The sequence below is a fragment of the Elephantulus edwardii genome, unplaced genomic scaffold (assembly GCF_000299155.1).
Source record: "Elephantulus edwardii isolate Elephantulus edwardi_28Jun2011 unplaced genomic scaffold, EleEdw1.0 scaffold00056, whole genome shotgun sequence".
Lineage (NCBI taxonomy): Eukaryota > Metazoa > Chordata > Mammalia > Macroscelidea > Macroscelididae > Elephantulus > Elephantulus edwardii.
This window is the reverse complement of record NW_006399806.1, coordinates 17311861-17333782: the sequence shown is the minus strand read 5'-3', so window position 1 is coordinate 17333782 and position 21922 is coordinate 17311861. Positions and strand designations below refer to the sequence as shown.

Sequence of the window (21922 nt, the reverse complement as noted above, 5' to 3'; positions counted from 1 at the left end):
CAAAGAAAATTCCTACTTTTTGTAAATTATTGAATCATTACTGAAACAAATATATGATCAGCATATCAATTTGTTTGGTGATTAAGAGCTCACATTTTTTCACATTTACTGTGTGGTAAAAGTTCACATAGTATTCCATTTATGTGTGTTTCAAATTGAGACGTGTTGTTTGTTGCCAGAGTCAAGTAGCAACCCTATGAACTACACATCTTAATCCTGTCTTATCTTGTGCTATTCTAACACTTTCTGGCACACCAGAAGCCATTAGAGCAGTGACTGTGTCAATCTATCTGGTTGAGGATCTTCTTTTTTCACTGACTCTTTCCAAGCATAATGTCCTTCTCCAAGGAATCATCTCTTCTAGCAACATGCCCCAAAGTATGTGAAGCAAAGCTTTATCAATTTTGCCTCCACAGAGCACTCTTGCTGCACTTTCTCCATGACATATTGTTTGTTTTTTCGGCAGTCTATGAGATAGTCAGTGCTCTAACACCTCAGCTCAAAGGCATCAATTCTTCTTCTGTCATCCTTATTCACAGTCCAGCTCACAAATGCATAATAAGTGATCAGTAAGACCATGGCCTGAATCAAACACATCTTATTCTTCAAACTGACATCACTGTCCCTCAATAATTTGGAAAGGTCCAAGACTGCAGACTTTTCCAGTACAATATGTCCCCTAATTTCCTGACTGATAGCAGCAAGTGTATCAATTGTGAATCCAGGTAAGTTGAACTAATTGACAAGTTCAATCTTTTTTTCCATCAATCATGATGTTGCTTATCAGCACAGTGGTAAGAATTTTTTCTTGATGTTGAGATGCCATCAATTAATACACAGATATATTTAAAATTATATGATTAAGAAAAAACTAACTCATTTAAAATATTGCTTAAAATTTATTACAATTTCAATCAGCTTAATCTAAACAGTTTTTATGGAGCGTTGGTGGCACAGAAGATTAAGAACTGTGCTAAGATATAAGTCAATTCTTAGAATTCCTTTCAAGGTATTCCTACTATTTTCAGTAGATGGCATAGATTCCAAAGAGGGTTTTGTTATGCAGCTTATAAAAAATAAAGCACAGCAAACATCAAAATATTAAAGTCTAGGGGCCTTAGGAGCACAGTGACTAAGTGCTTGGCTGCGATCTGAAAGGTCAGTCGTCAAAGTCCACTATCTGCTCCATGGGAGAAAGCTGTAATAGTGTACAGTAGTTTCATAAAGGTTTATAGCCTTAGATACCTAAGGGACAGTTCAACTCTGTCCTATCGTGTGACTGTGAATTACAATCAACAGGATTTTAAATAAGATATTCAACTATTCAGAAAGAATCAACATGTAAATTTTAACAGGCTTCAGTGAACCATGTCTTACCTTTTTATCTTTTTCTAAAATGGTCTGGTCTCTCTGCTGTAAGAGACGCTTAAGTGACATCACTTCCTCCTTTAGTTGACTTATAAGGACAAAATTGTCTGTTCCCCCACTATCTGCTGACTGGTTTATAGAGCTACTAAAAACAAAAAAGCAAAATACAGTTAAACAAAATAGAAGAAAAATCATTAGGCATTCAAAATGCATAAATTAGACAATTCCACAAACATCCTTAAGGCTAATGCAAAAAAATATGTACCTGACAGAAATGGATGCAACTGGCAAATTACCTTACTAATGGCACACATTACATACACCTGCAGAAATATAATTCAGTATTAGCTTTGAGGGGGTCAATACTTCTAGTGTCAAGCAATAGGCAGCCAATTTGTACAGTAACATCAGCAAACTTCTGGCTAATGAACTAAAGCAAAGTAATACTCATTTAAATTCTGAAAACAGGTCAATTTAAACTATCACATCTATTTGTGTTTCTTTGAAGGATAATTAAAATAATGTTCTCAATTTAGACTTGTTTTCATTCATCAAAGCCCAAAATTATTTCACAAACAGAACACATGATTCAGTGCCACTGTTATTGCCAAAATTTAGTTTCAAAAATTTTAAACTGATGGTTTTTTCCTAGATGATGCAAAAAAACTCATGTACAAGATACAGGTTTCTAGTCTTTTACCTAGTAATAATTGGCAATCAACCTTAATTGGTCAACCAAGTTGGATTTTCATAACACTAAAGGAATTCATTTTTACCTATCTCCATTAGATGGCTTAGATTCCAATTTGGGTTTTTTCTTTGGAGTTTCATTCTGAATTGCTGCAGAGGATTTATGGCTGAAATCAAACATTAATAAGAATAATTAGCGTAAAAAGGGCAGAGGTTCCAAATGTTAAGTTATTCTCTTCCTAAAATATCACTGAACATGACTGAATTTTTAAAGCTTCAGTAACAAAGTTAAACAGCTATTACATTTAAAAAAATATGTATTTCAAGATATTTAAGAAAATATGTTCATATACATACCTTTGTTTCCACAGTCCCTGCTCCTGTTCTGGACTCAAATTGCTGATTCTGAAAAATACATACATGACATCTAATAGCAATAATTTACTATAGCTCTATTTGACACTCTACTCTTTCCCAATAGCATCAATACATGTATATATATTTTTTTTTTTTCAAATAAAAGCATACTTAATTAAGCTTTCAAACTAAGCTAACACATGATTTGCATTCTGAGGTAAATTCTAATGAAATGAATAGCAGTCATCTTAAGTTCTTAAAGAAAAGCATAAGACTGAGTCTCCTTTGTAATCAGACACTCTAAAATTCAATTTAGTATCATACTAAGAAGGACTGGGACATATGAGCATGAGCAGCTTCACAAGAGTATAAGCTTGGGAATCCCTGTACTTTACCTCCCCTTATTCTTTCAGACAGAAGATACACCACAATTTAAGTCTATGTCCCTAGTAAGTCAAAGCAGAAAGTCACCTTTTGGAGTAAGTTAGTCAGAATTAGAATGTCAAGTCTTTTCCAGTGTCTTTTAAGATTTTTCTTTGTTTAGTACTTCAGTGTCACGGTGAAATTAGTGGGAAATTCCAAATACCTGACAATATTTACGAATCCTACCTTTTCCCTTCCTAACTATACTTTTAGACAATCCTTTAAGAAGCCCTAGCTTACTCACTGAACAAGTCAAACTCACTGCCACTGAGTCAGAATCAAGACACAGCTGACTTTCCAGAGAGGTGCTCAAACTGAAAAATTGCATGGGAGAAAACTACCATCTATCTTCCAAAGAGCCTTTGGTTTAGCAGTGAAATGCCCTGTGGACTACACCTCCAGAATGAAATACTCAGGGCCTTCAAACCCAGTCATCTTTCTCCCACTGTGTGGCTGGTAGATTCAAATAACTATCTTAACTACCAACCTTAGTGACTTTTTCTAATTGTGTAATGTCAAGTTGAAACTGACCCTCCAGCAGGTTTTCAGAGGCAGTAAACTTCATGGGAAGAGACGCCCATCTTTCTCTCATGGGGCAGCTATTGGATTAGAACCACATACCTATGCATTACCATGAAGCCACAAGATCTACCTCTTGTACAGTTACTCTTTACTTATAGTAATAATATTATGTTGAATAATTCAGCTGGAGTTGTCTTGCTTTATTAATAAATTTTATAACAAACAGTACTGAACAATAAAAATCACTTGTGGATTAACAGCAATAACCAGATTTCAAAGTACTAACAGATACATTAATAACATCTTATGAGAAATAATTAGAATTCTAATTTTAGTTTCCTAAGGGTTGGTGAGGGAGCTCTGCTGGCTTAGTGCAAAGGAGTTATACTACCAATCCAAAACCAAGTGGTTTGAATCCACCAGCTACTCCACAAGGGAAAGAGGAGCAATCTCCTCCTGTGCAATTCACAGCCTCTGCAAAACTGGAGGAGGGTCAACTATGGGCCAGTCGAACTCAATGTCACAGAACAAAGGTTGCTCATTACTGGGTCCAGTTTGATTCTACTATCAAGACCATATTGAATGTATATTCTGGGCACATGATCTTAATTTACTAAATATGAAACCTAGTTATTAAATGTTTTATTTACAGTTTTTAACTTGTGTAACCAAAAGGAAAACAAAAACTCAAAGTCAAAGCCTTCTTTCCTTTCACTTTCAAAACATGTCATTCTTTCAAAAGACTATGTCACATAGTGACCTTACTGAGGAATTTTTAAAAACATACCACGTTCTTTGACCTCATACTAAGACAAACTAGTCTGTGAGGAAAGAAAAGGGACATTTTGGTAAAATCTTACATCTACAGATGTCACTGTATAATAGAGAGTGGCCTCATGTTATGTTCTTAAAGCAGCACAAACAAGGAGTTTTCTGTCCTTTTATTCTCTATAATTCTCTGATATAAAGTCCATAAGACTTCCATTAATTAGCATGATCTGAAGTCATTAGGCTGCTGTTAGTTGTCAAGTCAATTCTGAGAACTTTTACATACAGACCCTACCTATATGTACACGGTGTTGCAGAAGAGTACTGAAGATCCCAAGATTGCCAAAGGAACAAACAAGTCCATCTCAGAGTAAGTGCAACCATGTGCTCTTTAGAAGCAAGGGCAGTAATACATTATCTCATATACTTCAGGTACACTGATCTATAAAGATTATTAAAGACATAACTGGAGTTAAATCTAAGAGTTCTAATAAATCACAGAAGTAGAATATCAAATCAAACTGAAAATGTGCAATCAACAGAGGATAAAATCAATTGTTTGGGACTTCCTAAATACTAAATCCTGAGTACAACAATGAATCTCTTTAAAGTGCTAAGGAGCAAGGATATTAGTTTAAACACTTAAGTGTGCTTGATCCAACCACGGTACTTTCAATTCTTTTCTTTGCATATGAAGAATCATTAATGCCTTTGAACTGTGGTGTTGAAGAATATCAAATATGCCATAGACTGCCAAACGAACAAACACATCTTGTAAGAAGTGCATCCAGAATGCTCCTTAAAGGCAAACATAGTGTGAAATTCTATCTCACATACTTTGAGTATGCTGTAGCGAGGGGCCAGTCCTAGGAAAAAAAGGCCAGTCAAAAGAACAGCAAATAAAGAGAAGACTCTCAAAAAAAAATAAACTGACAGACCAACATAGTGCCTCTGATCATGAGAAAGATGCAGTAAAGGGCAATGCTCAGATGCATTGTTCATAAAGTCACTATGAGGCAGAGTCAACTCGATAGCACCTAACAATGTACATCAAAAGATTTCTCCCAAAAAACCTACAAAGCGAATATTTGACAATGACACTTCTCACAAGGGACTCATCTCTACCATTTACAGAAAACTCTTAACACTTCAACAAGAAAAAGACATAAGAACCAAGTTTGGATTGGGCAGAGAACATGAAAAGAAAATTTATTAAAGAATAGCCAGCAAACTTGAAGAAAAGTTCAAGAACCTTTGCCATTACAGAGAACCAGATCAAAATTATGACACTGCCCTAGCAACAACAGCAAAGTTCACTAAGATAGCATCATACAAATGGTAGCAATACATGGAGACTGAAACTCATTTACAGCTGGTGGGAATGTAAAATAACGCAATTACTATGGAAAGTAGTTTGATGCAGAAAAAGGTGAGAATTTAAATACCATTTAATCCAGTAATCCTAATACCAGGTACACAGTCCCAAAAAAAATAAGAGCTGTAACATAAACTCAAGTTTATTACAACATTAGTTACAACAGCAAAGACTTGGAAACAACCCAAGTGTCCATCAATGGACAAGCCGCTAAAGAAAGGATGGCACATTCACAAAATGGAATATTATACAAGAATAATATTGTGTGTTATAAATTAGTCACTAAAAGACAATTATGGCATAAATCCATCAACACAAAGCTAAAAATGGGTTTAAACACAAATAGAATGAGTGCGGGATGGTTAACAGGAAGAGAAAGGCGAGAAGGGGAAAAAAAATTGGTACGATGAGTGAAGGAAAAGGCAACATACTTTTGAGTTTGATTAGACATAAACAACTATACTGAATGATATAAAACAAAATCTATATGAATGATGAGAAACCAATTATGATTTGTAAATTTTCAAATTAAAAAAAAGAATCTGGGAGAGAGAAATACAAATAAAAATTATTCTTCAAAGTGATGTTTAAATGCTTAGTTGCTAACCGAAAAATTGATGTTTCTAACTTAACACAGAAGCTCCACAGAGTGACTGGCTTTCAAAGAGATCATAGTTCTGAGCACTTCTGGGTAGTTTTATTTGTCACACGGGGGTTGCTATGAGTCAAAATTGGCATGAAGGAACGCAACATTACCAGAAAGTACAAGTTGATTCATGGCAAAACAGCTACAGAAAAAAGTATCTAGTCTTATAAAACCCTGTATCAACTGTACGTCTAAGACTAAATGAGAACAAAATCACGTTAATAAAACAGAACTAAGTAACATCCAAAAAATTCATTATCAAACGGCAGGCAAATCTGACTTCTTTAGATCAAATTGTACTTAAACAGGTATCTAGAACTTTATAAAGATTAAAAAAAAAAATTCAGGAAGAAATAATGAATTCTTCTGAAAATTATTTTTCCATTATCATTCTCATTGTTATTTTTTTACTCTTTTTATTAAGATTGAAATAAAATTTTAAAAACCCTTTACACAATAAAAGGCCAAGAGAGTTTTTTCTTCCCTAACGCCAATATTTGAGTGTATTTAATGAAGTTTCTGCCAATGTGCTTTAAAAACTAGAAATGTATCCCTAGAAATATTATTATTGACACTTTGGGGGCCAGTAAGACTTTAACACACACACACACACAATGTCAAACATAGCTAACGAAGTTAATGCTATATCTTGTTATACCTAAGATTAGGTCAGCACTGACTCAATGGAACCCACAATAAATATATAAGGTGTTTGTATACATCTTTTCATTTTATTGTGATTTGACTGAAAGTACATAGAGCAAACACCTCTACTGTGATTCCTCTTAAGAGTAGTCAGGAGTGGCAATAGGACACCACTAGTTCATCTGGCCTCACAGTCTTGGAGTAGTTAAGGTTCATGTGGTTCATTGGCCCTTTGGACTAATTGTTTCTATGTATTTTTGCTTTTTTCCTCTTTTCTGTTTAAGACGGGGAGTGACCAATAGTTGCATCCTCAATGTTTCCCATAAGCTTTTAAGGCTCCCATTGTTAGTCACTGAACTAGGATGCAAAATACTGTCTTTAAGGACTACATTATGTCAACTGATATCGTTGTCCTCCAGACTATGGTATAATTCCCTAAGATGAAGAATTTTTGGTCCCTCAGAGTGTATGGTTATAATTAAGAAGTTCACGTAGCTTTACTGTCAGCTATGCTATTAAATCTATGGGCATTTTCACAGAATATTCTACTATGAAAACAGAAATATCATCTGCTAAACCTATGTGTGGTCATAATAGCTCTTTTTACCTGTCCATCTTATCTGTTTGCTTATAGACCTTTATGATGACTAAATATATATATACATACCTCTATGATGACTATAAAAAAGTATGTTATAACCTCCTTATTTACTACTTTTTTGTTTTACTTTTTAGTAAAACAAATTAATAATTGAAGTAAATTTTTATAAATTCCTAAGAAAGAATATTTGAATTTGATACTATAAATCATTGAAATATTAGTTCCCCCTAATGCACCTGTCTTAACACTTCATTATATAATCATAGTTCATACAACAGTTCTCTAAATCTTTATCTTTATGGGGAACAACTAAATAAATGTGTAATTTTAGAAAACTGTGAGCACAGAATAGGGAAATAGCCTAATATTCAAGCAGCTTATGTACAATGGAAACTGGATTGACACAAATTTTGTAAGGCATTTAACACCAATACATCATTAAAACGTAAGGAAAATTTCCAAAAACATGATTTCCAACTACTTACTTGTGATGGCTACCACTGTGACGATGGTGATGGTGATGATGGTGGTGGTGATGCTTTGAATGATGCTGGTCTTTCTCAGTAAGAGATGAAGAGGATGAATTTGAATGGGACGATCCCAGACTCTTCCTTTGTTCCTTTGTCTTTTGTAAAACTCTCTTGTATGATAAGGTACAGAGCCAGCACAGTAACTTTCCATCAACCTTTCAAGAAAATTATTCGTATTAGATCAAATGTACACAGAAATTGGTTATAAATGAAATCGAGTAAAGGGTTCAGCTTCCACCTAGAGCTCATGGTGACTACATAAAATGGAAATAAAATTAAAGATTTTTCTGCAACTCAGAAGAACGATTATTTGTAGGAAAAAAGTGGATGATGCTACTTGGATTTTCCAGTAGTTTCAATGCACTATTAATTTGGAAAGTAAATTGCCTCTATTTCTTTTAATGGAGAAAGAGGTGTTCATTGATGAATATGTATACGTGTTTATAAAACAAATTTCATGTAAGAACCGAAGTTAATTCTAAAATACTGTGTAGTTTCATAATTTTAGATAAAACACTCCTAATATTTACAACTCCATAGAAAAAGGAAAGCCTGTATGACATATATACACATACATATATTCATATATCTCGGAAGGTAGAAAAGATGCTTCTTTCCAAAGTTAAGACTTAGATGTGTTTTCTGTTTATTCACAAGAAATGCTTCAGCAACGTGTCCTACAACTAGGTAGAATGCATACACTGTTTTGGGATATCCTGGCAGAGTCCCTCAGACAGTTATCCTCCAAATCAACTGAAACTGAGAAACACCAGGCTTTGTGACTGCTGACCAGTAGAGGCAGGCCACATGTATATACACACCTCTTAAGTCTCTGTAGGTAAAGAAAGCAAACAATGGTTTCAAAATGAGACCTAGGTCCTTTAAATTACAAGTATTAATGTGTCATCAAAAGTTTTTCACACCAGCAACTTCAAGCGATCAAGAAAAGGGTAAGTAACAAAAAGGATTTATCTAGGCGAGCTCTGGTGGCCTAGTGGCAGGAAACTGCACTGCAATCCCAGAGATGTGCGGTTCAAATCCACCAGATGCTCTGCTGAAGAAGGAGGAACAACTGCCTCCTGTACCAGTCAGATCCAATTTGACGGTACACACATAAAATAAAATAAAATTAAAAAAAGGATTTATCTAATAGCAGCTAGGAATTCTTCTTAGCCAAATAAAAACAAACAAAATGTAAAGACTTAAATCACAGTTAATTCCAACTGACCAAAATGAATCTATATATGATGCAAATTCTTAAGAGGAGTGCATGTCTGCACTTTAATCCACTCCCTGGTTTTAATGACCCAAAAGACAGAATATGCCTTAGCAGTCTTTTAATTATAATAATACTTGTTTGGTATTTTATTTCATTTTCAGATGATATCATCACTTAAGTACATTACCTTTCTTCTGCCCTCTTCCTTCCGATCAAAAGCACACTGTTGTTTGCATTGTTCACAAGTCTGAGGTGGTCCATATTTTTTCTCTGAATTTGTGCAACGCTGACATTTGGTGCCAATAAATGCTGCAATTATGTTACAGTATTGACAAGGTTTTGGCTGAAAAACATAAGTTTTCTTTGAGATTTAGAAAAATTCTAGAAACATTTCATAAAATATGCCTAGAATTAGTTATATTGCTGAGATTAATTAATTAGTAAGTTTAAAAATGTTTTTGTGTCAACCACGCTACAGTCAATATTTAAAAGCATTTGACATATTTCTAGTTATTCAATAAAGTCAAATACTATACGGTAATGGACAATATATATTCAATGTTAACTAACATACGGCTTGATTCTCTTTGAAATCCCAAAGAAAATTCAGATTTTATAGAGCCTAAAAGCCAGAAAACTCTTGACGAATGCTTGTAATGTATACATTACAAAAGAGGCACAAAAGAGAAACTGTACTAGGACAGACATTACTTTTATGAACAAACACGAATTATTCCATCTAAAAGTTCTTAAAAAGTAGTGAAAGTGTATTTCAAACTTCATTCAAGTTCTCTACTACTAGTTTTCTACCTTTGATTATTGGGGAGAATAACTTGATAAACTTTCTAAAATTCATTAAATGTAAAACAAATGCATAATTTGACTGTTTCCAAATTCTGAAAGATCCTCATGAGGATTTTTATAGAAAATTTCATTAAATATGTGGGCAAGTTGAAATATTTAAAAACATAGCAACATTTCTAGTCTATCTTTGTGGAAAACAATAATGACTAAAGTAAAATAGAATACATACTTACTGTGCCAAACTGCTTCACATTTTGAGCACACTTCTTACAAATTGTGTTAGTTTTGCTGAAAAGGAAAATTTACAAAAATGATCAAGTTTATGTAGTTTTCTAATTTATCACAATGCTGAGCTAAAGCAAATGGAAGAATTAGTACTTAAAATTACTCTAATAGGGACTAAGGGATTTTTTTTTAAGCTATAAAGAATCTTTTTAGGGTTGTATAACCAAACTTTATTTCCCTAGGGAGTTCTGGTAGCAATGTCTCTAACAAGTTTTGCTGTTAAGCCAAATTTATTTCTCTTCCAACTATTTTTATGTTTTCATGTGCATTTCTTATAAAAGAAACAAAGCAAAAACTTTTACACTTCCAAAGTCTTTACATAGCATAACTTTATCAGTATCTACCTAAAATTTCCACTAGACTATTTCTACTACCATCAAGTCCATGCCTACTTGTGGAATTGCCGTCTTTTTAGCTAATTCCTGGAGTGGGCTCTTAAGGTAGAATCACCCTATTAAAATGTATGGGCTGGTTAACAGTCAAAGGCAAAGAAATCAAACTCATTGTTGAGTCAAAACTGACTCATACTTGGTTTTTAGAGGTCGTAAATTGAACAGCAGATTGCCTATCTTTCTCCCTCAGAGTCTCAGGTAGATTCAAACATCCAGACAGGCACCAACAATGGGTTAACAGCAGCACAACTCCCTGCCAACTAAGACATAGGTGCTCCCTGCTAGATTTCAATACTACCCTACCTAGAAGGTAGGCTAACACTGTAAACATTTCTTTAGTCACATCAACAGTAATGTTTTACCATTCTTAAAAGAAGTGAGTAGTTTTTAAAATTTGCATATCAGCTAGCAAGACTGTATATTTTCTATCAATAGGTAATTACTGTTTATTTCTTCACAAACTGAAATTTAATTGTAAAACCCCATTGTATTTTGTCAACATTCTCACCTTGTATAGGTTTATAACTTTAACTTAGGAAGCTAAACCTTTTTTAAAAAAATACTTTTATTATAAATAACAGGTGATCCCCAAGTGTTCCTCTGAGACAATGCTTTGTCTGTAACAATCAAGCCTGTTCAAGTATACAAACCTCTCTTGTTGAAATTCTGATCTGCAGTATGTACATTTTACAATGGGATGTGCAATCCGACATTCCTGAAACGAAACAATACATTAGTAAGGATCTAACTTAAAAGTCCTCAGTCTCACTTTTTTGAAGGAAAATTATTACATAACCTAGTCAGAGGTCTTGAACATCAGTAAAACCTGTTTCCTAAGGAAGACAATTGAATGATTTCTCATCTAAATGACCAATTATAATATAAATCTTACTGGAAGGCATAGGTGTCTTTGTCTTTATTAGATGTGGAGGGTATGTTACATATAAATTGAGAGCGCTGTCAGGGTCGATTTCAAGGACTAGCTAAATGTGAAATTACTTATTCTTTTGCACCGTTGCTCAGAGATAGCATTCTCGCATCTGTGACATGGAAGGTGCTCCAAATCATAGAGCATTCTGTTCCCTGGACTTTTCTGGACACGGAAGAAAGATGCCTTCAGCTTTAGGGCTTCAGGTTCCTAGTAAGAAAAGTGCAAAATCTGTCCCTTGCCTCTTGGTGGAAGGCGAGGACGGACCAGGTAGAAAATCGAGATGAAAACATCTCCACTCCACCCTAGGGTCTCTGCGGCATAGACAGGTGGCTGCTCTCCTCAGCCCATTCCAGACCCAGGACGCTGCTGGCGTCGACCCTGTCCTGGGCCGCTTGGATGAAGGCAAGATTCTGTATTCCTCTTAAGGATCTTTTCCAGCTGAAGCTCCAGCCCTTAGATAAAGGGGTCCTCCGTTGGGGAAGCAAGGACTACAGACCCACAAATTCCCGAGGCGCCGGCAAAGAGTGGAGCTACAGTGCAGCGGACACCAAGCCCCAAGGGCTACAGCCGAGGGTAAACCCGCCCGCCCGCCGCCGAGCGCCCACGGACCTTGCAGAGCTGCTGTCCCTGGGAGAGCTCCTCGAAGGGATAGCGCTGGGTACACTTGGTGCAGGCATACAGGGCCGAGGCCGCCATCCTGCTCCTCAGTCTCCTCCTCTGCCGCCGCCCGCTGCGAGGCGGAGCCCTACGGTGGGGACTGAGCCGCCGCCGCCGCCGCCTGGGCCGCAGGCCCCTCCTCCTCCCCCTCCCTCTGGCTCGCGCCCACCAGGGCCTCGCCGAGAGCCCCAGGCCCCGCGCTCGACGCCGTCGTCTCCCTCCGCCTCCACTTCCGCCCAGCCCACCCGGCGACACAGCCCTCGGCCCTCCGCTTAGGCTCCGATAGAGGCGGAGGGAGACGAAACGGATAGTTCGAGGCAATTTAGCTGTGCGGCAACAGATCCGCTTCCTTCTCGGCCTCTCTTCGCCGCCCCCGATTGGCTGCGGTGGCTATTGCGTCACTCGAGCGCTTCTCACAAGCCCTAACCCGAGCTACGTCTGGAGCGCCCACAAAGGGAGGAAGTCGTTAGCCAATAACCACCCGAACCTCTGGGCGCGCGAAATCCGCTTTCAATCCGTTCCGCCCAAAGGCCGTACTCGCAGCTATGTCTCGGGTCTGAGAGTTCCACAGGCTAACTGGGTAAGGGGTCGCGAAAAGCTCCCTGTTTCTTTCCTTTGACTTTTATTGGATCGGATCAGTAAGCTTCTCCTGAGTCCTTATCCGCCAAACGGTAAGCGTGTCACCTGGAACAGCATCCCCAAGACAAGTTTACACATTTTTCCGACGTTTAACCCAAAGGAACTGATGGGTTTCACACTCGTCTTTATCCTATTTCATTCATTCTGTTTAATCGTCTCTGGAGACAACTCGTCTAGATCTTTTCCTCGACAAGGCTCGCTTCTGAGCAGAAACTAAAGGAGTTTGGTTAGTAGCCGGCGATGCTACGAGTGCCCGAAGGTCTGCCTTACGCGCTACCTTGTGACGTCACCGGGGGAAGGGGCGGGTCTCTCCTGCTACTGGAAGCGTCCGCTTTCTTGATTGGCTAGTCAAGACATCCGTCAGGACGTGTTACCCTTTCGGCGTGCGCTCTGGTGGTGTGCTTGCCTGTGGGGTGTTTGGCAGGGATTTTGATACCCGGCACCAGTTTTCCCGCCCCTTCCATCAGGCCCCGACTTGAGTTCGCCCCTGGTGGGTGACTTGAATCTTCAAGAAGACCACAAAAACCCCGACCGCCTGAGGACTGCAGGGGCTTGCTGGGCAGGCTGAAAGATGGCGGCAGCGTCGGTCCCTGCGACTTCGGGTTCTCAGTTCACGGTAAGAAGTGGTTGGCATTCGGATGGGGGGTTTAGGTCGGCCCAGGCTTCTCTTGTCCTTGTTTTCAGGGCGCCTACTTTCCGGTTTGTCCTCGAGGACTGAATTGGGGCGCCAGGGTCGTTCGGTTCTGTCCCAGCTTCCATTGATCCACAGTGATGTCTTGGGCCCTTTGCCACAAGCATGACCGGTCTCTGTTCACTCTTCGCGCTAATAGCCAAGATTTCTCAACATTTCCACGTCTGGTCTGGAGTGACTGTCCCCCGCTCCTGGGTCCCCGAAAGCTTCTAGCGCCTTTGGTCACGTGGGTGTAACGGCCCCTTTTGCAAACTCGCCCGGCCCCTATAGGCTGGCCGGTCTGTTCACTAGAAGCTGTCGCCAAGGACTGCATTGCTTCTCCAGTGCACGCTAGTCGTTGCTGTGCGCTTTCCATTGCTTGCATAGCTTCCATCCTCCTAACTTTGTTCTTTCATCTTCATAGCCAGAGCGTGCGCTTCCCAGCTTCCACCTCGTTCCCGGGCTGCATCGTGGAAGTGCCGTTTGTCACGTGCCTTTCTGTTGTGGCTATGTCTTGTTTTCTGTCTTGTTAGCTGGAGACTGGTGGCACGCGAAGCCAGTCGATCGATTTTGCCTCCACATCGGGCTGCCGGCTCAGTTACTAACTTTTGTCAAATTGGACGCTACAATGCCTAGTATAACTTAACCAAAAACAGCCCCTTAAACTCATTGTTTGGAGTGGATTCCGACTGAGCAATCCTCCGTGTGCACTTTCTAAGGGTAAAAATTAATATAGCAGGAATTTTGTTGGCAGCTCCAAATATGGCCACTAGGATTTTTTTTTTTTTTTACAGCGTGTTAAGTGACACCGTATATAAATACCGTAGCCTTCTAGGCAGTAGTGGGTTAAGCCTTTGGCCGCCTAGTATTTAGAACCCACATTTATTATGGACTGCCAAGAGAACAGGTATGTGTTAGAGAACAAGCAACCGGAGTACTCCTAGCCTTTTCTCACATAAGTCAGGCATGCTGCTGAGGAGGAGGCTGTCCTTGAAAAAAGACAAAGTGTTTGGAAAGGTGCAGGGTCAGCAAAAGAGTGGAAGACCCTCAGGGAGTTGGATTATCTGTTATTCTAAGGATGGTCCTGAATAGGGCAAGGTTCAGATCTGTTCATAGGTTCTGTCTGAGTTGTACTCCACTGAACAGCACAAATACATCCTCTGGTGGCTTAGTGGTAAGGAGTTGCACTGCCAACCCAAAGGCAAACAGTTCAAATCCACCAGCTGCTCTTCAAGAGAAAGAATAGCAGCCTTCTGTGCAATTTACAGCCTCTGAAAATCTGCTGGAGGGTCAGTTGTCAACTCGATAGTACATAAAGCAATTGTTCCCTTGAAAAATTAATAGATATTGGTTATTCCAGGATGGATTTGTGACACTGTCTTTAAAGAAAGGAGACCACCTCATATTCTTCCAAGATGTAGCTAGTTGCTTCAGATGGCCAGCCTTCCATTTTGCAGCCCAATACTTATCCTCCACAAGGGCTTTGTGTAACTTTGCTGAGTACTCAAAGAGTGTTAAAAAAACCCTTTATGTTTTATTGTGCTCAACTCAGCTTTAAGTGGGTTCTAATTGTCAAGACGTGAGCTCTGGTGGCTTAGTGGTAAGAAAATGCTGCCAGACACCAGCTGCAGTAGATAGTGTGGTTTCAGAGTACATGCTTTAAGAGTTGTCATTGCAGTTTCTTGCTAAGCCACCTGAACAACCTATAAATCTTGGGCAAATGTTTAGAAAAGTAAGGGAAATGCCACACATTTAAGGTTGGCATTAGTATGTTTGTTTTTTGGGTGATTAGAACAAGGCACAGAATGATTAAGTTTACATACCATATAAACAGCCGAGCTTTGCTTTGAAACCAGGCAATTTGGCTACACAATTCCCCTTGGAACTCTAGTTCCTTCCATGTATTAATATTAGTTATAAAAGGACACACATATCTAGGTGTATTCTTGCTTTTATATTTACATTTTTCTTTAACTTGACTTTTCATTGTTATAACTTACTGCTTTGTATTTTTCATGTAATTTCTTCATTTCTGTTTTCTGTAGGATGATCTCTTGATGAGTTTTGGAGCTCTAAATTTGTTAGCTATTACGAATAATGTTGTGATCATTCTTGTATGTAAATGTGATGTATATACAAACTTTTTTCTCCAGACCAGCCGTTTTTCAAGCTGTAGTCTGTAATTCAGTGGACTCACATGGAAGATCCACAGAATCTTTTTTAATCTACACATATGCATGTTGCTATTGCCAGAACTGACCCATAGATGACCCTCTGGTGGGTTTTCAGAGTCAGTTAATCAAAAGGAAGGAGATTGCCTGTGCATACCAAGTTTTATTTCCACATAGCAATCACGTAGTACTGTTTCCCACAGAAACAACATCAAAAGATTATTGTGAAAATAACCATGAATATAGATGCAGATTGGAAAAACCAGCTGCCACCTTTTATACCAATCTTAAAGAATCTGCAAGTTTTAAAACATGCCACTTTGTTTAAATTTTGGTTGGTATATTTAAATATCTAAACCAATTTTCTGTTTTATTTTTTTAGTGTCGTAAATATCAAGAAAAGGTATGCAAATAGGACACATCCATGGCCATGCCCTTCCCTTCCCAATTTTGAAACATGCAGTGTTTCCTTGCTCTGTTCTGACAACTGCCTCTAGGTCCAAGTATAGGTTTTACATAAGCACGATCAAGTGTTCTGGGATTCCCATTCTTCTCAGAGTTAGCCACAGTTTGTTGTGGTCCACACAACCAAATGCCTTTGCATAGTCAATGAAGTACAGACATTCCTCTGGTGCTCCCTGCTTTCAGCTAATATCCCTCTAACATTAGCTACAATATCCCTAGTACCATGACCTCTTCTAAACCCAGCCTGCACTCCTGGCAGTTTTCTGTTGATGTGGTGTTCCAGTCTGCATTCTACAGATGATACAACTCTGCTTGCTGCAGAAGGTCAAGGACTGCAACCTTCAGTATGAACTGAAGCTAATAAGAAGAAAACAAGGATTTTCACCACTGGGCCAATTGGCAGCATCATTATAGATGGTGAAGAGATTGAGATTATTAACAGCTTTAGTTTGCTTGCCTCCACAGTCAACACTCTTGACACCAGTAGCCAGGAAATTAAAAGACGAATTGCATTGGGGAAAGCCTGCTGTCCGAGACCTCCAAAGTACTGAAGAGCAATTATATGAGTCTCGAGACTAAGGTGCGCCTGATACAGTCCATGGTCTTTGCAATCACTTGTTATATATCAGAGAGCTGGACAATGACTAGGGAGGATAGAAGGAGAATTGATGCCTTTGAGCTGTCATGTTAGAGAAGAGTATTAAAAATACTGTGGACTGCTAAGAGAACAAACAGGTTTGTCTTAGAGAGGGTGAAAGCAGACCGCTCCATGGAGGCAAGGATTCTGAAGGTTCATCTGACTTACTTTGGACATGCTGCAAGGAGAGACCAGTTCTTGGAGAGGGCCATCATGCTTGGGAGGGTGGAGGGACAGGGCAGGAGAGGAAGACCCTCGATGAGATGGATTGATTCAGTCACTGGAGTATTGAGGGTAGGTGTGTCAGGAACAGTAAGATTGGCACAGAATAGAGCAGGATTTGGGGCTGTTGTACATAGGGTCACTATGAGTTGCAGGCGACTTGATGGCACATGACAAATATCAAGATACAAAGGTCTCCCATGTTGTCAAGTATTATATATTAGACTGCTGACCTAAAAGATTGTCAGTTTGAACCCTTTTCCTGAAGCTTTACAGGCTGGGAAACCCCATGCAGAGTTACTCTGAGTAGAAATCAGTGTTGTGGCATTGGATTTGGGGAGCAGGGTCTTGAGAAACAAAATTTGAGAAGTGCAACTCTAAAATAGTGACTTAAAACCACAGTTTGGGGATGGGTTATAGCTCAGTAGTTCATTCTGGAATATATTTAAGGGCATAGCCCATATAATTTATGAAAAGGGGGAGAAAAGCCTTAAAATGTAGTAAACATGCTTGTAAGTGGAACTGCTATATCATAGATAATGTGCTTCTTCAGATTTATTTTATAATGCCGGTGTTAAAATTAATTGCCTTTATGGTGAACATTAAATAGCAATTTATCTATAAGTTGTTCAGTGGCACTGGTTACATTTTACTCATCACGTCCACAACATTCTCATTTCTACCCTTTTCTTTTTCCTCTAATCTGACATCTCTGTCTTTTCCCCCAGTCTTGGCTTTACTTTAGGGTAAATGTCTTTCAAAGTTTGGTGTTTTGTGGTGGGTTTTTGTAGTTTTGTTGTTTTTTTGGTTTTGGGGGTTTTTTTAGGATCCTTTTATTCATGAGATAGTGTTTGTTTCATGAGTCAATCTGTTATTTAGCTGAAATATGCTTTCCAAGAGTTGCTTGGTTTAAAGGATACCCAGCAGGACTTAGGGGTTCCTGTTTCTTACTGGTCCAACAAGTTTGACTTTATTATAATTATGAGTATAAACAGCACATAAAAACATGTAAATGTGTATGTCTACAGATGCATCTTTACTTGTAGTGACACATAGATTATCTTCCAGTGTGTGTGTGTATGCATACATAGCTATCTGCATACATAGCTATCTGTGCATCCGCTTATATTTTTTGTTGCTTTTGGTTTTGCAAAATTATTATTGCATTCGCTCAAAGTAATGTCCCTTATACTTGTGTACTTCTGTCACGATTAACCATGGGCAAGTTATGCTCTCTTCACTCATATTTGTTACTGCTTGGCTCATCATCAAAAATAGTAAATTACTTCTGTTTAATCTCTTGATAATTAGGAATCCTGTGAAATAGGAAAGGTAAATTTGGCAGTTTCCACATATTCTGTTGTGTTTAAATTTTTAGGTTTCTCATTTCTTCTAGCCATGTTGCACATTTCTTATGAAAGACCCATTTTATATATATATATATGTTTGTAATTAACACTGAGATGTTCAATAAATATTTGAACTCTTTAAGTATTCCTAGGTCAGATATTTGCCCTAACAATTAAAGCTGCCAGGAAAAGTAGTTCTGGGAGTTGAAACACTGTGCTCCTCGCTAGCTTTGTGATCTTGAGCTTAACTTTTTGGTGTCTCAATTTATAAGAAACTCTGGTTTAGTCTGTAGAGAGTTACTCCTCTAACCTAAAGGGGCCACCTCTGGTGGTTCAGATCCACCAGATTCTTTGTACAAGAGAGATAGACTGTCTCCTCCATTGAGATTTACAGCCTCTGAAAACCTGCTGGAAGGTCAACAATTGACTTCGTTCTGGCAATGAATTTGTGTCGGCATGTATAAAAGGAAGGAATAGTGATATTATAAAAACAAGAGAGCGTTGAAGTCCAAGAAGGTGCTTTTGTCTTTCTTTTTTTCTCAAGGGAGATATGAAAGAACTAATGGGAAGGGAGCAGTGGATGGCACCGAGAGTGAAAAGGAGCAAGCCTTTGAGTAGGTAAATAGAGATGAGTCCGTTATACAAAGCTCATTCATCTTTTTCTGGCTGGAGAAAGGCAGAGTGTATGGCTATGGATGTAGGAAAGCTGGTAAATTCTCAATTGGAAAGTTCTTAATGGTTTATTAACCACAAAGTTGAATCTGACTCTTCAGATTTTTCAGTGAGATTGGGCAAGGTAAAACATTTTTGAAAATCAGTTACAGCAATGAAGTTGGGAAAGTGCATTTATTACAGATTTTGTAGTTAATGTAGCAACATGTATGTATGTTTGAGTAAGAAACCAATTTGCAAACTTTTGCTCATATCACAATTTTTTTTAAATTTTTTTTTCATATCACAATTTAAAGAAAAAAATACACCAAATAGTTTTGAGCCTCTCTCTCTCTCTCTCTCTCTCTCTCTCTCTCTCTCTCTCTCTCTCTCTCTCTCGCGCGCGCGCGCGCGCGCGCATTTGCTAGATGATTTCTGTGGGGTTTTCCCCAACTCCTAAAAATATTACTGTTATTTTTATGCTTAGAGCTTTTCTTTGGTCACTTTCTCAATTAAATAGACCTGACTGTTAATAATTCTTATTATTCTAAATAGGTACTTTTGTCATTGCGTTTAGTGCTTCTTGGTTTTATTGAATTTCAAAATAGTTTTTATAGATAATTTTTTTTAAGATCAACTTTTGGTTGATTTATTTAATTCTTCCTGTTCCTTGTATCAGGCTACTGTCAGCAACTGAGGACATTAACCCGACTACTCATAGTGATAACACACATTGCTTAAATTCTGACATGCAAAATAAGGTGGCTGGACTTCTCTCAATCATGGTATGTTGCTGAGTTTTTCCCCCAAAACACTTTACTTCAGATCTCAGAGAAAGCAGTGAGATTCTTCTCAAAAAACTGCCACCTCTTCCTCCTCCTCAATCATGGTATGTTGTTGTTACTCACTGTCATTGAGTTGGAACTGACACCTAGTTGACCCCTCAGTGGATTTTTCAGAGGTTGTAAATTGTGTAGGATATTAGCTATCTTTCTTCGTCAGAACATCTGCTGGGTTCAAACCACCTGTCTTTGGGTTAACAGCTCGATTCTTTACCCACTAGGCAACCAGAGCATCCTCAGTCATGATGTAAGGAAGAAAAAAATGCTTTGTGCCCCTCCACTTGATGAAGTCTGATACCCTCCAGGGACTGATCTACCAAAAGGATCTGAGATAAAGTCCCATCATCCTACTTATTCTGATTGTACTTTTTTTTTCTTTTAATTCTTGGTCTATAAAGAGTTCATATACATTGTGTTTCACACTATTCTTCAGTCACATTGTGTTTCATACAATCATTCCCACTCATTGTGTTTTATAAAATTAATCATCATTGGACTGTGCCCATCATTACCCTGTCTTTTCAGGTCCCTACTGGATCTTTCCCATTTCCTTTACACCCTCCCTCCAGTCACCAAAATGTGCAACCCTGTGATTTCCCTCCTATCCATTTTCACCCATTCCCCGCTTGGATCCCCATATTTGTTTTACTAGTTTTCCCACTATTTTTATAATAATGGTCATATGCAGTATTTGTCCTTGTGAGACTGAGTTAGTTCACTCAGCATAATGCCCTCCAGTCTTTCTCAAGTCACGTAGTATATTTAAGACAGATTTGTTCTTTCGGCAGTCCTTGGTATATTCAGTATTTTTTTTTTTGCCAGCTGTACTTTAAGAACTCAATCCCATTGAGTTAGTTCCAACTCATAGTGACCTTCCATCAGATTTCCGAGGCTGTGTATCTTTCTAGCAAAAGTCTACCCATTTTTCTTCCATGGAACAGGTGATAGATTTGAAATACCATCCTTTTAGTTAGCAGCTGGATGTATTACACAATATATCACCAGAGTTCCTTTCATAATTCAAAAGCATCAATTCGTTGATCTTCCTTACATGTTGCCCAACTTTGCCTTAAATTAAAAGGCGCATTGCCATGGGAAAGTCTGCTGTTAGGGACCTCTCCAGAGTACTGAAGAGCAATGGTGTCTCTCTGGAGACTAAGGTGCGTCTGATACAGGCCATGGTCTTCGCAGTCAGTGGTTATGCATCAGAAAGTTGGACAGTGACCAAGGAGGATAGAACAAGAATTGATGCCTTTGAGCTGTGGTGCTGGAGAAGAGTATTGAGAATACCTTGGACTGCTAGGAAAACAAACAGATTTGTCCTGGAAAGGGTTAAACTGGGTGGCTCCTTGGAGGCAAGGATTCTGAGGCTCCGTCCTAACATACTTTGGACATGTTGTGACGAGAGACCGGTCCTTGGAGAAGGACATCATGCTTGGGAGGGTGCAGGGACAGCGCAGGAGGGGAAGGCCCTCTATGAGGTGGATTGATTCAGTGACTGGGGTAATTGGTATGGGAGTGTCAGAGACAGTGCGATTGGCACAGGACAGAGCAGAGTTTAGGGCTGTTGTACATAGGGTCGCTATGATTCGCAGGCGACTCAACGGCACATAACAGCAACAACAACAATCACCAGAGTTCCTTTCATAATTCAAAAGCATCAATTCTTTGATATTCCTTACATGTTGTCCAACTTTGCCTTACATATGAGGCAGTTGAGTCATGTACACTTTAGTCCTCAGAGTTCTGTCTTTGCTTTATAACGTGTGTTATTGTTCTGTACTCATAACACCCCTATGAACCGTGGATCAGAACCTTGCCCTATATTGTGCCATCCTGTCTCTGATATACTTAAGCCTATTGTTACAACCACCATGGCATTCTTATTGATTCAGGCTCTCCTCTCTGAAGCTGACCTTTCCACTTTTCCAAGCATGTCTTTTCTCTGAGGACCTACTCCGTCTAAAAACATTCCCAAATACGTGGTGAAATTTCACCATACTTGCCTCCAAGAAGTACCCTGGTCACATTATTTGTGGCATTGTACAGGTTGTATAGATAAG

The 21922-nt window shown here is 38.6% G+C and overlaps 2 protein-coding genes across 3 annotated transcripts in view; one reads left to right on the top strand and one right to left on the bottom strand.

The window, feature by feature from the left end:
- Window positions 1-12252, bottom strand: part of FAM76B (family with sequence similarity 76, member B) — a 24521-nt gene extending 12269 nt beyond the window's left edge. Inside the window, exons 1-8 of the mRNA XM_006887334.1 lie at window positions 12166-12252; window positions 11276-11340; window positions 10182-10236; window positions 9332-9487; window positions 7881-8080; window positions 2416-2463; window positions 2145-2225; window positions 1378-1513 (exon numbers count right to left, since the gene is read on the bottom strand). Coding sequence (XP_006887396.1) covers window positions 1378-1513; window positions 2145-2225; window positions 2416-2463; window positions 7881-8080; window positions 9332-9487; window positions 10182-10236; window positions 11276-11340; window positions 12166-12252 — 828 coding nt within the window. The remainder of the gene's footprint in view (window positions 1-1377; window positions 1514-2144; window positions 2226-2415; window positions 2464-7880; window positions 8081-9331; window positions 9488-10181; window positions 10237-11275; window positions 11341-12165) is intronic.
- Window positions 12253-13370: 1118 nt separating this feature from the next.
- The window catches only part of CEP57 (centrosomal protein 57kDa), a 35758-nt gene continuing 27206 nt past the window's right edge, over window positions 13371-21922 (top strand). Inside the window, exon 1 of one of the 2 annotated variants that reach the window (XM_006887333.1) lies at window positions 13371-13468. In XM_006887333.1, the coding sequence (XP_006887395.1) occupies window positions 13424-13468 (45 nt within the window). In that variant the 5' untranslated portion in view covers window positions 13371-13423. The remainder of the gene's footprint in view (window positions 13469-21922) is intronic. The other variant, XM_006887332.1, reaches the window with a different exon arrangement.